The following is a 17,589-nucleotide window of genomic DNA, read 5'->3' as shown; positions in this document are numbered from 1 at the left end:
TTAGCATTTGCATCGGTGAATTGAGTAAACAAATGCCCTCCCCACTGTGGGTGGGTACCATCCAATCTATTGGGCCTAAATAGAACAAAAAGTCAGATTAAGGGCAAATTTGCTCTTTCTCTACTTGAGCTAAGACATCCACCTTTTCCTGCCCTCAGACACTGGCACCTCTGAGTTTAAGCTTTCAAATTCAGATCAGTAATTACACCATTAGCCCCCAAATTCTCAGGTCTTCAGTCTTGGACTGATTTACACCACTGGCTTTCATGGCTCTCCAGCTTGCAGATAACATATCATGGGACTTTTCAACCTCCATAACCATGTGAGCCAATTCTTATAAGAAATCTCCTCTGGGGCACCTGGGTGGCTCAGTCGTTAAGCGTCTGCCTTCGGCTCAGGTCATGATCCCAGGGTCCTGGGATCAAGCCCCGCATCAGGCTCCCTGCTCAGCGGGAAGCCTGCTTCTCCCTCTCCCACTCCCCCTGCTTGTGTTCCCTCTCTCACTGTGTCTCTCTCTGTCAAATAAATAAAATCTTTAAAAAAAAAAAAAAAGAAATCTCCTCTAATATGTATAAGAACCCTGATACTGTATATGTGAGTGTTATGTGTATTGTTCATAATTATTCCTATGTTTTTTCTGAATTTCAAAAGGTCTTTTATATACACAGAATACTCTAGGAAAAACTTGTATTTATTTGGGGAGACTTAAAAGTGCTATAAAGCCATGACTGAATGATACAGAAAACCATAGTATAAAATGAATAAAAGTAGGGGAGCCTGGGTGGCTCAGTCAGTTAGGCATCTGTCTTTGGCTCAGGTCATGATCCCAGGGTCCTGGGATCAAGCCCCGCAATGGGCTCCTGGCTCAGCGGGGAGCCTGCTTCTCCCTCTCCTCCCTGCTCCTGCTTTATCTCTCTCATCTCTCTCAAATAAATAAATAAAATCTTAAAAATAAATAAATAAGGGGAGTGGGGGTGGGGGATGGGTTAGCCAGGTGATGGGTATTAAGGAGGGCATGTGTTATACACAAACAATGAATCATGGAACACTACATCAAAAACTAATGATGTAATGTATGGTGACTAACATAACATAATAAAATAAAATAAAATAGGGCGCCTGGGTGGCTCAGATGGTTAAAATAAAATAAAATAACACAAAAATAAATAAATTTTTTTTAAAAAATGAATAAAAGTAAATTCACTGAATATTAAAAGTTCATTTTAAGAGCTTGCTGAGTAACCAAAACATCTGACCAGGATCCACCTATTTGTTCCTTGTCTATAAAATCAGTGGGAAAATGTTTGTTCAATGAACTGAATATTCAATCCAGGTTTGTGTGGGGAATTTAATATTCAAGCTCTTTAATGGATGTATATTATTTTCTACCCATTTTGCCATTACATAAATTGCTACTTCCCATTATATATATTGTTAATTGAATTATTCAAACTTTCAGTGACAGAACCTTAGCCACATGCTAAGACACAAAACTATTTAAGCCAGACTTTTAAAAAATTGTGTTTTGGATAAATAATTCATAATAATTTTTAAATCATGTATAACTTAGTGTCAGCTCTAGGCTGCTGCTGGTCACTTAATCTGTTCATCAGATAAAGAAAGCATGGTTCTACACAAAGTAAACTAGATTTGAGGTCAGAAAATATGAGATTTGATCTTTTGGCAAGTAAGTTGCCAAAGGCATGGTTTTCCCAGCTAAAGAGTAGTGGGAAAAAATAATATCTGTATTACCAGGGTTTTGTGAGGGTCAAGTAAGAATAAGGGAAGATTAAATATTAAAGAAAAGGAATTTACACATCATGTTTAAGCAAATACCCAGAAAAAATGGCATATATTACAAAGTCCTGAAACTGTTATTGATTAATAAAAAGATGGCTATATCTTCTACTGCACAAAGCCCTTAAAATAACCACTCTAAACTCTGGACAAAATATAGGAAAAAACTACCTGAAAGCACTTGAGAGGAAAAAAGCAGGCAGACATTGAAGAGGTCAACATTTGTAGGGAAGAATGGCACTGAGTGAGCATAGACCCCAGTCAACATACTGAATACAAAAACATAGAAAACCTGCAATCTTAGTGGTTAAGGCCCAGAAGACAGAGTATGGAGTGACCACAGAAGCTGAAAAGTGAGGGTGAAAATCTGAGAAAAGAGACGGCCAACAGAAAGTAAGCCTTATTCCATATATTAAGTCTTCCTAATTCTCTGATTGACACGGAACTATACATATGGGAGGCAGAATCCAAGCAGCACACTGAAGGCTAAACAAGTAAAGACTTTATAGTTCAAAGTTCAAGCTAGCAGTCTGCTAAAAGAAAAAAATATATATTCTTCTCAATAACAAACAGGATCAAGAGAAGTCTAAAATACATCATTCATAACATCCTGGATATAATAAAAAAATTAATAGACATATGAGGAAATAGGAAAATGTGACCTGTGCTCAATAAAAAAGGCAATCAATGGAGACCAAACCTGAGATGATACAGATATTTAAATTAACACACAAGAATCTTAAAACACCTATTGTAGTTACAGTAAAGTATATAAAGTAAAATATGCTCATAATGAATAAAAAGGATACAAAAATCTTAGCAGATTAATAAAAACAATAAGAAATGGAAATTCTAGAACATAAACATAAAATCTCTGAAATTTTTTTTAAAAGCCATTAGATGAGCTTAAAACTATTTTTTTAAGATTTTAATTATTTATTTATTTGAGGGAGAGAGAGAAATAGAAACAGCATGAGAGGGGAGAGGGTCAGAGGGAGAAGCAGGCTCCCCACTGAGCCAAGAGCCCGATGTGGGACTCGATCCCAGGATTCCAGTATCATGACCTGAGCTGAAGGCAGTCGTTTAACCAACTGAGCCACCCAGGCACCCAACCATTAGATGAGCTTAACAGTAGATTGAAGATGTGAAGAATAATGTGAAGATGTGAAGAATAATATGTGAAGCATAATGGCTGAAAACTCTCTAAATATGGTGAAAGACTAAAATTTATCAGTTCAAGAAGCTCAGAGAACCCTGATTAGGAAAATACAAAGAAAAACTACAAACATAAACATAGTAGTCAAACTACTGCAAACAAAAACACTAGGTAAAATCTAAAAACAGCCAGAGAAAAATGACAAATTACATACAGGGGATAATGACTTCAATAATCACTAACTTCTCATCAGAAACAATGGAGGCCAGAAATTAGTGGAATGATCTTTAAAATGCATAAAAGTGGGGGGGGGGGAGTACTGTCAACCCAGAACTTTATATCCAGCAAAAATATAAGAATGAAAGAAAAATAAAGACATGTTCAGATAAAAGAAAAAAACCTCATCAACAAACCTAAACTACAGAAAATGCTAAGAGACATTCTCTATGCTGAAGGGAAATAACACATAAACATTTAAATCTTCAGAAAGGAATGAAAAGCACTTTCACGTTGACTTAAAGTCTTTGTCCTTTAGGACTCAAAGATTCTGATTAAAGCGCCACTAAGTGAGCCTAACTTCTTTTCCCATCTTCACTCTCTTAACCATAAATATATACACATACCACCAAACATGCAGAGATAGAGAGATATGCAATAAGTGGGATTAACACTACAAGGATCGGGTACCCAAAGTAAACTGTAGATTCCCTAGTTCCTGCAAGCTTTTACCATGTTGCCTAACTTTCTCAAAGAGTAGCACAGGAGACATCTTATTGAGTTTATATACTCTATAAATATAACCCTTCTGACTTCATCAAGATAAAAAGCTTTTGCACAGCAAAGGAAACAGTCAACAAAACCAAAAGACAACTGACACAATGGGAGAAGATATTTGCAAATGACATATCAGATAAAGGGCTAGTATCCAAAATCTATAAAGAACTTCTCAAACTCAACACCCAAGAACAACTAATCCAATCAAGAAATGGGCAGAAGACATGAACAGACATTTCTGCAAAGAAGACATCCAAATGGCCAAAAGACACATGAAAAAGTGCTCAACATCACTCAGCTTCAGGGAAATCCAAATCAAAACCTCAATGAGATACCTCACACCAGTCAGAATGGCTAAAATTAACAAGTCAGGAAACAACATCTGTTGGCGAGGATGCGGAGAAAGGAGAACCCTCCTACACTGATGGTGGGAGTGCAAGCTGGTGCAGCCACTCTGGAAAACAGTATGGAGGTTCCTCAAAAAGTTGCAAATAGAGCTACCCTATGACCCAGCAATTACACTACTGGGTATTTACCCCAAAGATACAAATGTAGGGATCCAAAGGGATATGTGCACCCCAATGTTTATAGCAGCAATGTCTACAATAGCCAAACTATGGAAAGAGCCAAGATGTCCATCAACAGATGAATGGATAAAGAAGATGTGGTCCATATATACAATGGAATATTATGCAACCATAAAAAAAAAAACACACAAAATCTTGCCATTTGCAACGACGTGGATGGAACTAGAGGGTATTATGCTAAGAGAAATAAGTCAATCAGAGAAAGACAAGTATCATATGATCTCATTGATATGAGGAATTTGAGAAATAAGACAGGGGATCATAGGGAAGGGAGGTAAAAATGAAACAAGATGAAACCAGAGAGGGAGACAAACCATAAGAGACTCTTAATCTCGGGGCGCCTGGGTGGCTCAGTCATTAAGCGTCTGCCTTCGGCTCAGGTCATGATCCCTGGGTCCTGGGATCGAGCCCCACATCGGGCTCCCTGCTCAGCTGAGAGCCTGCTTCTCCCTCTGCCTGCAGCTCCCCCTGCTTGTGTTCCCCATCTCCTGTCTCTCTCTCTCTGTCAAAAAAAAATCTTAAAAAAAAAAAAAAAAAGAGACTCTTAATCTCAGGAAACAACCTGAGGGTTGCTGGAGTGGTGGGGGGTGGGAGGGATGGGGTGGCTAGGTGATGGACATTGGGGAGGGTATGTGCTTTGGTGAGCACTGTGAATTGTGTAAGACTGATGAATCACAGACCTGTACCTCTGAAACAAATAATACATTATAGGTTTAAGGGAAAAAAAAAAGATAGTAGGAAGGGAAAAATGAAGGGGGGGAAATCGGAGGGGGAGATGAACCATGAGAGACTATGGACTCTGAGAAACAAACTGAGTGTTTTGGTGGGGGGTATGGGTTAGCCTGGTGATGGGTATTTAGGAGGGCACGTATTGCATAGAGCACTGGGTGTTATACGCAAACAAGGAGTCATGGAACACTACATCAAAAACTAATGTTGTAATGTATGGTGACTAACATAACATAATAAAATAAAATTTTAAAAAAAGAAAAAATATATTTTTATATATATAATATAGAATAATATAGAATATATAATATATTCTGTTATTCAATATTTTGTTTCATTTACTGTAAAATGAAAATCACAAACAGTAAACATTCTGAAAGATAGATGGTCAGTTTCTATAAATGCTTCAGTATGTAACCTTTTCAGGGAACAGACTCCATTATACACTTGTTTTGTACCCACAACAGTACCTAGCAGAGTGCTGGGCACAGAGTTAAGTGCTTAACATTTACTGTTTTCAAAATAGCACTGATAGTTGAAATGCATTGTATCTAGTAAGTTTACCCTTCATCCTGAAACTATATAGCAGTTTTACATTAAGTTATAAGACTAAATGTAGAAATGGAAATTTTTCCTCCTGGTATTAGGGAAGTCTATTGTTTGAGAACTCATTCATTAAGACCCTACCCAAGGAAAAGAAAGGGTAAGAAACTGAAAAAGAAATGAGAATTTGATGGAAAAACTTCATTATTTCCAGGAGTTCAGCCTAATCCACTTGTCTTCCCTATTAACTCCTAGGACCAAGATTTACTACTTAGTATAAGGAATAATACAGAAAATTATTAATATATGATTTGGTTACTTAAAGTCCTTTCCCTATTTTTTAATTTAATTATTTTATATTTTAATTTAATTATTTTAATTTTGTTATTGTTGAGCTATAATTCTTTCTACATTCTGGATAATAACCCCTTATCAATACAGACATTTCCCCAAAGAAGATATACAAATGGCTAACATCATTAGCATCATTAGTGATGCTTAACATCACTAATAGAGAAATGAAAATCAAAACTATAACGCAGTATCACCTCACACCCATTAGGATAGCCACTCTCAAAAATGTAAATTACAGCAAGTGTTGGTGAGGACGTGGAGAAACTGGAACCCTTGCATACTATTAGTGGGACTGTAAAATGGTGCAGCCACCATCAAAAACAGTAAGGAAAAAAAAAAAAACAGTAAGGAGTTTCCTCAAAAGATTAAAAATATTTTACTATATGATCCAGCAATCCTACTTCTGAGTATACAACCAAAAGAGATGAAAGCAGGATCTCAGAGAAATATTTGCAAACTCATGTTCACAACGGCATTATTCAGGGCGCCTGGGTGGCTCAGTTGGTTAAGCGACTGCCTTCGGCTCAGGTCATGATCCTGGAGTCCCGGGATCAAGTCCCGCATCGGGCTCCCTGCTCAGCAGGGGGTCTGCTTCTCCCTCTGACCCTCTTCCCTCTCGTGCTCTCTGTCTCTCATTCTCTCTCTCTCAAATAAATAAATAAAATCTTTAAAAAAAAAAACAAAAAAAACAATGGCATTATTCACGATAGCCAAGAGGTGGAAGCAACCCAGTGACGGATAGAGAGAAAATGTGGCATATACATACAAAAGAGTATTGCTCAGCTTTTAAAAAAGAAGGAAATCCTGTCACATGCCACAACATGGATGAACCTGAGGGCAATATGCTAAGTGAAATGAGCCAGTCACAAAAAGACAAACACTCTATGATTCCCCTTATACGAGGTATCTAAAGTAGTCAAATTTATAGAAACAGAAAATAGAACTGTGGTTCCCAGAGGCTGGAGAAAGGGAAATAGGAAGTTGTTCAATGGGAATAGAGTCTCAGTTTTGCAAGATGAAAAAGTTATAGAGATGCACAAGGTGAATGCAAGTTAATGCTATTAAACTGTACACTTAAAAATGGTAAACTTGATGTTTTGCTTTCTTCCTCTTTCCTTCTTTTCCCTTTTCCTCTACTCAATCTGCCCCCAACTCAAAATACATGCACTGAATCAACAAAACAGAGGAAAGAAAAATGAGCATTCTGCTCTTTTCCCTTTGCAGTTCTCCACAACAAGCATTAGCTGTAGTTCAGAAATGAGGGAGTGAAGGAGGGCACGTATTGGGATGAGCACTGGGTATTCTACACAACTAATGAATCGTTGAACACTACAACAAAAACGTATGATGTACTATATGCTGGCTAACTGAACATAATAAAAAAAGAAAAGAAAGAAAGAAAGAATGAGGGAAAAGTTGAAGGGAAGCTCAATTCCAGGCTTCTAATTTCAGGGAACCAGAACATTTCTTCCAATTCAGGCTCAAGCTGGCAACTCTATTAGGCAAGAGGGTAATGTACTTGAGTACCCAAGATCTTTAAAACCAAATGAGAAATTGGGTGCCTGGGTGGCTCAGTCGTTAAGCGTCTGCCTTGGGCTCAGGTCATGACCCCAGGGCCCTGGGATCGAGTCCCACATCGGGCTCCCTGCTCGGCGGGAAGCCTGCTTCTCCCTCTCCCACTCCCCCTGCTTGTGTTCCTGCTCTCGCTATCTCTCTCTCTGTCAAATAAATAAATAAAATCTTAAAAAAAAAAAGAGAGAAATTAATTTAAATAATAAAATATTACTATGCTCTTTCACATTCATAGTTAATGTACTAAAACTGATCTCAAATTAAAAGCAAAAATAAATAAATAGGCAAAAATAAGAAACAACACATAGACATAACATTTTCTTTATTAACCAATGAAACAAAAAAAATAAGAAAACAGATCTCACAAATGAATAGCTATTCCATTAGAAAATACTCCATTCTACAATCTCTTTGAGCTGCTTTTCCATCAATTTCATCAGGTTTTGTTTCTTCATTTCTGTTTGGGTGGAAAGTCCCATAATAAACAATAAGAAAAATAATTCCAAGGACAAGAGTAAGAGCTACAGTGATACTGATAGACATAAAATAGTCTGAATTAAAAATAGAGACTGGGGAAATCCAGAACACAACCAATATCCCCACTGTGGCCAGTACCCTTACAATATAATAACAAAACATTGGACATTTGGTATTCTGTCCCTTAACATTAAAAAATGTAAAAGTAAGAATGAATCCAACAACAACTCTGTATAAGAATTCCATACTTATAGAAGCACAAAATTGAGTTTGCTTTTTAAATGCCCACAATATCCCTAAAAACCAAAGAAATAACAACAGAAAAAATGCAATCTTAACATTTAAGAATAAAAGAAGTACAACAGTCAGCATCCAAGATAATAATGTAAACAACTTGTAAAAGAGGTATGTGAATTTGGGACAGAATCCATTAAGGAGATTTTTATCAGGCAAGGATTTTCTTAAAGCTACTTGATAATCAACAGTTGACCAAGAAATAGCACAGCAAGAGACCATAATGGCTGCATCTACAAAATAAAAAATAAAAAATAGATATACTGTTATAGGAATAATAATAGCAATATTAAATTACTATATGCCATACATGCTTCATCTTTATCTATATACACACACCTAAAACACATCAAGTACTTTATATACTCATCTCACCTAATCCTTTGAAATAGATATTAATATTCCCATATTACATATGAAATAATTGCTGCTTAGAAAATACACATATTACTTGACTTAAGTCACACAGCTAGCAAATTGCAGAGAGCTGAGATTTGAAGCTAAATCTGCCTGATTTCAAAGTCGGTGTACTTAAATGCTATATTAGATTGCTTTATAAGATTTTAAATTCACTGTACAAATTTTATTGTGCAACTGGTATAATGGAAACTGCACACTCTGGAAGTCCTCTAAGAGACTACAATTACAGTCCTAGCTTCTCCAGTGTCTTTGGCTTTGACCTTGAATATATACTTAATTCACCAAGAGACAACATAATGGGGGACAGCGGTAAGAAGGAAGGGAGGAAGAGAGGGAGGTTAAACAGAAAATTCAATGTAAGTATAAGGTATCAACAAGCTCAATTTCCCATTTCTCTAGATGATGAATCAAATAAATAAATATATTCTAAAACTTACAAATTTCTATAGACTTGACATCTTTACCCCTTTTCTCCCCCAACAAATAACAGAAGTTCATTATTACTTTGAAAAGGCATGCCATTAGCCCCACTGTCAAAGCTGAGAACTTTTATAAAACTGAAAGCAAAGACATTAGAGGATTAGAAAGAATTTAAAGCAGAATACAGAATGCTATTCCTTCCCACTTAGTATCAGTGGAGGTCTATATATTAGGATAAAAAGGCAATTTACTTAAAATAAATTGACGTATTGAAGAAGATTATGATGATTTTAAATGCCTTTGTCTACTCTCCTGGTTTTACAATATTCCATTCTGGACCATACAATTAGCTGGACTTTTTTCTTTCTTTTTTTTTTCTTTTTTTTTAAAGATTTTATTTATTTGACAGAGAGAGACACAGCAAGAGAGGGAACACAAGCCCGGAGAGTGGGAGAGGGAGAGGGAGAAGCAGGCTTCCTGCTGAGCAGGGAACCCAATGCAGGGCTCGATCCTAGGACCCTGGGATCATGACCTGAGCTGAAGGCAGACGCTTAACCATCTGAGCCACCCAGGCGCCCCCTTTTTTCTTTCTTCTTTAATTCAAACATATTTTAATTAAAGCACTGCTTTCCCCTAAATTGTCCTATGATTTTTTTTCTCTAATTAGTTTTAACTTCTACCAAACTAATACATAACAATTGAACAAATAAACAAAAAAAAATTAATACATATAAAAATCACTAAGCTCTACCCCTCCTCACCTCTCAGTCACAGCCCCCAGAAGAAATCACTAAAACTCTTCTAACTTTTCTTCTGACATTTATTGCTGTATTTGTAAATAAATATTTTTTACTTTATCTGCTTTAGATACTGCTTCTTGATTTCCTCTTTGGAAAGAAGAAAATTTAGCACATACACACATAAATACACATCTTCCTTGCATTTTCCTCTCCCTCTGTCTAGCCCAACAGAGTAACATCACAATTTTTGGTAAAAGTCAGTATTTGGTGTTTATCTTATTATAAGTATGTAAGTACAGATTTTTTTTTTACTGCTCAGCCAAGTATTACACTGATATATTACCTTTCTTTTAAAACTGTTCATTGTTCCTTCACTTGCTTAGTTTTTCATAACCCTATCAATATTTCTTAGGAAAATCTTCAAATTAATTAATTAGTAAAACTCCCCTATATACACATCTATTAATTTGTTCCTTTTTTCTAAGAATAGGATCCTATTGGTCTAAGGTGGTTGTTCTCAAGTTTTGCTTTCTGCCTTCCCAGAAATTCCTTTCACTTCTCTTTGGTCTTAACTTGCTGTTTCCTGTTTTCAAGTCTTGCTTTATTCTCATGTTTTGATCAAGCATTCTCCAGATATTCCTGAGTGATGCTGCACCTAAGCAAAAAATTTTTGAGACCATGTATATCTCAAAATGTCTTTATTCTACCCTCACATTTGATAGTCTTGCTAGAAACAGAATTGAAAGTTAAAAAATGTGGGGTCCCCGGGTGGCTCAGCCGGTTAAGCATTTGCCTCTTGATTTTGGCTCAGGTCAAGATCTCAGGGTCCTGGGATCAAGCCCCAAGTCAGGCTCTATGTTCAGCATGGAGTCTGCTTGTCCCCCTCTGCCCCCGCCCCGCCCCTGCGTGCTTTCTCTCAAATTAATTAATTAATTTTTTTTAAATCTTTTTAAAAAAGAAAGTTAAAAAATGTTTTGGGAGGGCGCCTGGGTGGCTCAGTCGTTAAGTATCTGCCTTCAGCTCAGGTCATGGTCCCAGGGTTCTGGGATCGAGCCCCGCATCGGGCTCCCTGCTTGGCATGAAGCCAGCTTCTCCCTCTCCCACTCCCCTTGCTTGTGTTCCCTCTCTTGCTGTGTCTCTCTCTGTCAAATAAATAAATAAAATCTTTAAAAAAAAAATGTTTTCGGGGCACCTGGGTTGGCTCAGTCAGTTGAGCGTCTGGCTTCCGCTCAGGTCAGGGTCCTGGGATCAAGCTCCACATCGGGCTGCCTGCTCAGCATGGCAGAGGGGGGGTTGTTGCTTCTCCCTTTCCTCTCCCTCTACCCTCTACCCCCACCCCGCTCATGCACTCTCTCTCTAATAAATAAAAATCTTTAAAATTTTTTTAAAATGTTTTCCATTGAAACTTTAAAGTCATTGCTCTATAAGCTCTAATTTCAAGTAATACAATTAAGAATTTCAATGCCATTCAGTTTCTCTCACATCTCATAGAATGTTATCTTTATCCTTGCTTCTCTGAATGTTATAATGATAGGCTCAGTATGGCCATTTTTATTCACACTTTCAATCTAATAACCCACATCCTTCAGTGATATGCTGTTTTATTCTTTGGTGGTTTTGCTAGAAATCACAACATGCATATTTAATATATCAAAGTTTTATGTTAATGTTTTACTTCATAGATGGGTTTATAACAAAAGTAATGAAGCTTAAATTTCAGGGACTCACACCTGCCCAAGTCCTTCCAAGCCTAGCAAAGCCCTAGCAATGTGTTCACTCTGTCATATATTTTTATAAGATTTGGGAAAATAAGACATTTTAAATGCAGTTGATTAAATGCCCTGTCTCTACTCCTACTTACTCTCTCATATTTTTCCTTGGTGTATTGAAGTGGCTGTGGTCATTTTAGAGACCTAAGGGAAACTGAGTTGAGAATACATTTAGTTTAGGTTTGAGAAATATGTTTATAAGACCTGTTTAAATAATTAAGATCTCACTAAGTGACAGAGCTAAGATTCTCAGGCAGTTTGCCTGATATTAACACTTCACGGGGCGCCTGGGTGGCTCAGTCCTTAAGCGTCTGCCTTCAGCTCAGGTCAGATCCCAGGATCCTGGGATGAAGCCTGCCTCGAGCTCCCTGCCCTGCGGGAAGGCTGCTTCTCCCTCCCCCACTCCCCTGCTTGTGTTCCCTCTCTCTTTGTGTCTCTCTCTGTCAAATAAATAAATAAAATCTAAAAAAAAAAAAAGATACTTCACTATATTGCCATCAACAGGCCTTTGATTACTTAACATTAGGCATAATGGTCTAGCCTTATCCAGTTGACATTATTAGTTTGACACTATTTCCCATTTCTTACTAATCTACCTGTTCTAATCTATTTTTCTGATCATTTAGCTAACCTAACATTAAATCACACTCTATCCAAACTAAATTCCTTGTTTTTACAACCATATCTTTGCTTATGTATTTCTCTCAGTCTGAAATGACCTTGTCAAATTATGCATATACAGATTATTATTTTCTTTCTGAGTTGATATTACTGACACCAGTGAAGAAAATCTAAGACTACCAATATTTACTAAATGAGACATCAATAATAAACTAGTGTTGTCAATTCAAACAGTATTGAAAATTAGTTACTTCATCAAAAAAATGTGATATATTCTGATTTTGTAGCACATTAGTAAAGAAACTGCCAGTGTTTTTCCAAACTTAACAATCCAAAAAATATACATATTATTAATAATTTGTGAAGTTGAAAGCTTTTCTCAGTTAAAATAAAAAACAAATTTCAATCAACTATGCTAAAAAACAGATTGAATTTTTCTATTCTCTCTACAAAATTAAAAATTATCAAAAGTCAGAGTATGCAGCCAAAAAAATGAGAGTATCAAAATAATAAAAAAATATATTGCTTTTCTTCCTCTTGTGAAATTTGTGGCATTTGTCAGCTTTTTTATATCTGTAATGTAATTTATTTTTTTTAATGTTTACTTTCCTACCTTTTATGGACTGAACTGTATTCCCCCCAAATTCATATGATGAAGCCCTAAACTTCAATGCGACTCTATTTTGAAATAGTGCCTTAAAGAGGTTTTTAAGGCTAAATAAGGTCATAAGGGCAGGGCCCAAGTCTGATAGGACCGACGTCCTTATAAGAGGAAGAGACACCAGAGATCTTTCTCCATACACAGAGGAAAGGCCATGTGAGGACACAGCAATAAGGTGGCCATCTGCAACCCAAAGAGAGAACCCTTACCGGAAACCAGCTCTACTGGCACCTTGATCTTAGACTTCCCATCTCCAGAACTTTAAGAAAATATATTTCTGATGGTTAAGCTGTAGAATTCTACTATGGCAGGGGCACCTGGGTGGCTCAGTCATTAAGCATCTGCCTTCAGCTCAGGTCATGATCCCAGGGTCCTGGGATCGAGCCCCACATCGGGCTCCCTGCTCGGCCGGAAGCCTGTTCTCCCTCTTCCACTCCCCCTGCTTGTGTTCCCTCTCTCGCTGTGTCTCTCTCTAGCAAATAAATAAATAAAATCTTAAAAAAAAAAAAAAAGAATTCTATTATGGCAGCCTACACAGACTAACACAATATCTAATTTGTTTTCATATTATATTCTTTTTCTTAAATACGGTCTCTCTAAATGTTTTAGTTTTACACTTCAAATAACCCAGATCCACCTTTGCTTTACCTTTTTTCTGGACTATACAAGGAATTTAAAACACTTTAACTCCATTATCTTTTACCAGACTTACATGTTATCACTGTCTTATACTTTCCTTCTATTTTTTTCTTAACTACATAGTATTATTTTTATTTTACAGTCAGTCTTCATTTAGATTTACTCACATATTTACTATTTTCTTTCCTCTTTATTCCTTCTTGCATCTCAGAACACCTCTGTCCTGCATTAAGTATATTCTTTGGAATTTCCTTTAGTAGTGATATGCTAAGGCATGGATTTCTTTTACTTAGTTGCTTGTCAGATGAAGGGCTTCCTGAATCTGTGGGTAGGTGACTCTCATCATTTCTGAAATTTTTTCAGCCATTAACTTTTCAAAATTACCTCTGATCCATTCTTTCTCTCCTCTCCTTCACAGACTCTGCTCAGATGTATATTAAACCTTCCCATCCCACCTTCCATGTCTCTTAATATCCCTTTCATATTTTCTATCTCTTTGTCTCTATAAAGTATAATCTGAATAATTTCTTCTGATCTGGCACTGAATCACTGTCTATACAGTTATGTCTTACCTGCTAAGTTTTTAATTTCAATTCTTAAATTTTTTCATTCTCATAAATTCTACTCTTTTCTTTTTCAAATACACAATTCATTTTTTATAGTTTCCTATTCTATATTTTTCAGTTCATCATTTACCTCTTTCAACACAACAGGATGTATGTCTTATACTTTGCAACTGTTAATTTCCAATATCTAAGGGCTTAATAAGGTTTTTTCTATTTCTGCTGTTCTTACTCATGATGCCTTATTTCTTTTGGTGCTATAAATTACTGTAAGCCATTCCTTTTCCTTGGAAAACTATCTGTGAAAATTACCTGAGGCCCAAGAGTAAGTGAATTCCTCCAGGGAGGATTTACACTTGTTTGTGCCAGATGGCTAGGGTCACTATCAGTCTGGGACCACTTTAAACTATATTCATAGCTTGGCTTTTATTAGTTTGTTTTTGGGTTTTTTGTTTTGTTTTTTGGACTAAAGATGAGAATTTTGATTGCAAATTGTTATATTGTTATGTTTCCCTGCTCTACTCAGCAGCAAGGCAATATTCCTTGCTATCTCCTGAAAGTAGATACTTTTGCCCTGAGGAGGGTACCTTTTGGGGTAACAGTTCTACAGATTAGAACTTTCTATCAGACGTCCCTTCCTTATGAGGACTGAGTTTTGTCTTCAGTCCACACACTGGAAGCTATCAAAACTGAATATGCTACTTACAGGTTTGGTTAAAAAAAAACAAAACAAACAAACCAAAAAAACCCTCCAGGTATAAATGCCTTTGGAATCTTATTTAACCCTGCTGTGTTCCCACTTTCAAGTATATTTTGGCCTCTCATATCAGACTGTTTTATGGTTTTATGAAGACTTTTGAAAATATCCAATTGTTTTACATATTTTCAGAGAGAGGATTAATTCAAATAATTTAGCCTTTCAGTGGTAAAGTTTATTTAAATAATCTGTTTTCCATCTGCTTTCCATCTTCTCAACATTTGTTGATATTCTAATCTGCTATTCTACTCTACATTCTCTTTGTCCTTGTGGGTTTATATGGTTTTTACTCCTTTACTCTCCTTTTTAGTATAATTTCAGGAAAGTGCAAAGATAAAAGAATATGTTCAGTCTTCTGAAGTAGTTCTATATATAACCTGATTTTTTTTACATTTTATTCTTCCTGATTGTCAAAAAAATATATGAGTACCATAGAAAATTTTTAAATTCAGGAAAGTTTAAAGATGAAATAAAGTCATTCATAATCCTACTACCCAGAAGCAGCCACAGTTGACATTTTGCATGTTTTCTTCCATTCCTATATAATAATTTCTCTGTATCCTTAAAAGTATGATAGAAAATTTGGCAGTGAAGAGCTTTGCATTGTGGGAACTCTTTCCTTTCTGTCTCCTGGCCATTTTGGTAGCTGCTTTTGGTTGGGGCTGTCCCACATCTAAGGCAAAAAGATGGTGGCCGCAAAGAAGATGAAAAAGTTGCTGGAGTCAATCAACTCTAGGTTCCAACTCACTATGAAAAGTGGAAAGTATGTGCTGGGGTACAAGCCACCTCTGAAAATGATCAGACATGGCAAAGCGAAACTGGTCATCCTCGCCAACTGCCCAGCCTTGAGGAAATCTGAAATAGAATACTATGCCATGTTGGCCAAAACTGGTGTCCAACACTACAGTGGCAATAATATTGAATTGGGCACAGCGTGTGGGAAATACTATAGAGTATGACACTAGCTATAACTGATCCAGGTGATTCTGATATCATTAGAAGCATGCCAGAACAGACTGGTGAACAGTAAATCACACAAAATTTTTCTTTAATAAAACTGACCAGAGCTTGTTTTAAGAAAAAAAAAAGTATGATAGAAAATTTCATAAATTTGTTGCCTAAATTTTATTTTAGAATTACTTTTCTATGTCATTAAAATTTATTTATAAATACTATTTCTAGTGGCTACATCATTTTTTATACTAACAGTCTATAATTAGATTTCTCATTTTTTGCTATTTTTAACTAACATCTCAACTTCTTACTTCAAGAAGAAACTAAAGGATGAGGATAGAACCCTAACATAAAGATAGCTGTTACTGGATCCCACTGCTGGTATGGATGCTGTGTACTACTTGGAATCATCAGAAAATCTACCATAATATAGGCTATAAGCTCTAAATGTTGAACTTCTAGCTTCAAGAACTATATGATATAGAACTTTTAAGCACAAACCCACAAATTCTTTGAATCACAAGGAATACAAAGTCTCATAAGTACATTCTCTTTGATGTATTACTAACAATCAAAGTAAAAGGTAAAAATATTAGAAGGGACTACAGTCTAGAGGTTTATGCGAAATTGGAAACAAGAAGACTGTTTGAGGGAATGAACTGATCTCACAGGTGACTCTACCATAGAAGGAACTCCAGGGAAAATGATAATCTGTTCCTCTGAGATGAATCCAAGTATACACAGAACCAGAGTCATTAATGAAAACTGGGGCTATTATTTAGCAAATGGATTTTTTTAACATCTCAAAATAAACACCTAAAAAGATTTTTTTAATGAAAACACCAATTGTCCTTTAAAAATGAACGTTTTACCCTAATGAGGAAATCTGCTAGAGAGGAGGAATATATTGGCCAACTTACAAAATTTTCACAATTTTGTGGCACTTGCACTTTCACCCAATGACTCCAATTCTGGGAATTTACTCTATGGATATACTTCACACATGAAAAATGATTCCTGCATAAGATTACTCAGTGCAGGGGCACCTGGGTGGCTCAGTCGTTAAGCGTCTGCCTTCGGCTCAGGTCATGATCCCGGGGTCCTGGGATCCAGCCCCGCATCGGGCTCCCTGCTCTGCGGGAAGCCTGCTTCTCCCTCTCCCACTCCCCCTGCTTGTGTCCCCTCTCTCGCTGTATCTCTCTCTGTCAAATAAATAAAATCTTTAAAAAAAAAAAGATTACTCAGTGCAGCATTTTTTTTACAAGAGTAAAATATTAGAAATAACCTAAATTAACATAAACATAGGGCTTGTTAAATAAATCATGGTACATCCATAACTTGTAATACTATGCAGATAATAAAAATGAATGAGAGAGTTCTTTCTGTACTGATATGGATAGATCTCCAAGACATACTGTTAAGTGTAAAAAGCAAAGACAATTTTTATGTTACTATTTCTGTAAAAGAAAAAAGAGGAAAAAAAGAATATAGATATTTTTTAAAAATTTTCTGAAAGAATCATCAAAAAACTGACAATAATAGTTTCCTTTCTGGGCAGACAAAAGAAGGAATGGGAAGAAGGGAGAGGGAGACAATATATCTTCATATACTTTTTGATATTTCCACAATATACTTCTTTTCAAAAAAATGAATAATTCTAAAAAAAACTGTAAGAAAACTTCCAAAACCTTTCAAAGAGTTATGTAGTTGAGGGGTGCCTGGCTGGCTCAGTCAGTTAAGCATCTAACTCTTGATTTCGATT

General features: G+C 36.2%; 1 protein-coding gene and 1 pseudogene across 1 annotated transcript in view; one reads left to right on the top strand and one right to left on the bottom strand.

Moving 5' to 3' along the window:
• Nucleotides 1–7,863: 7,863 nt before the first annotated feature.
• XKR9 (XK related 9) overlaps nucleotides 7,864–17,589 on the bottom strand; it is a 92,297-nt gene continuing 82,571 nt past the window's right edge. Inside the window, exon 6 of the mRNA XM_021688634.1 lies at nucleotides 7,864–8,516. Within this exon, the coding sequence (XP_021544309.1) occupies nucleotides 7,888–8,516 (629 nt within the window). The 3' untranslated portion in view covers nucleotides 7,864–7,887. The remainder of the gene's footprint in view (nucleotides 8,517–17,589) is intronic.
• LOC110579091 lies at nucleotides 15,560–15,903 on the top strand (annotated as a pseudogene).

This window comes from Neomonachus schauinslandi, chromosome 4, assembly GCF_002201575.2.
Source record: "Neomonachus schauinslandi chromosome 4, ASM220157v2, whole genome shotgun sequence".
NCBI lineage: Eukaryota > Metazoa > Chordata > Mammalia > Carnivora > Phocidae > Neomonachus > Neomonachus schauinslandi.
The sequence above is the reverse complement of the archived record's forward strand: the minus strand, read 5'-3'. Positions and strand labels throughout refer to the sequence as shown.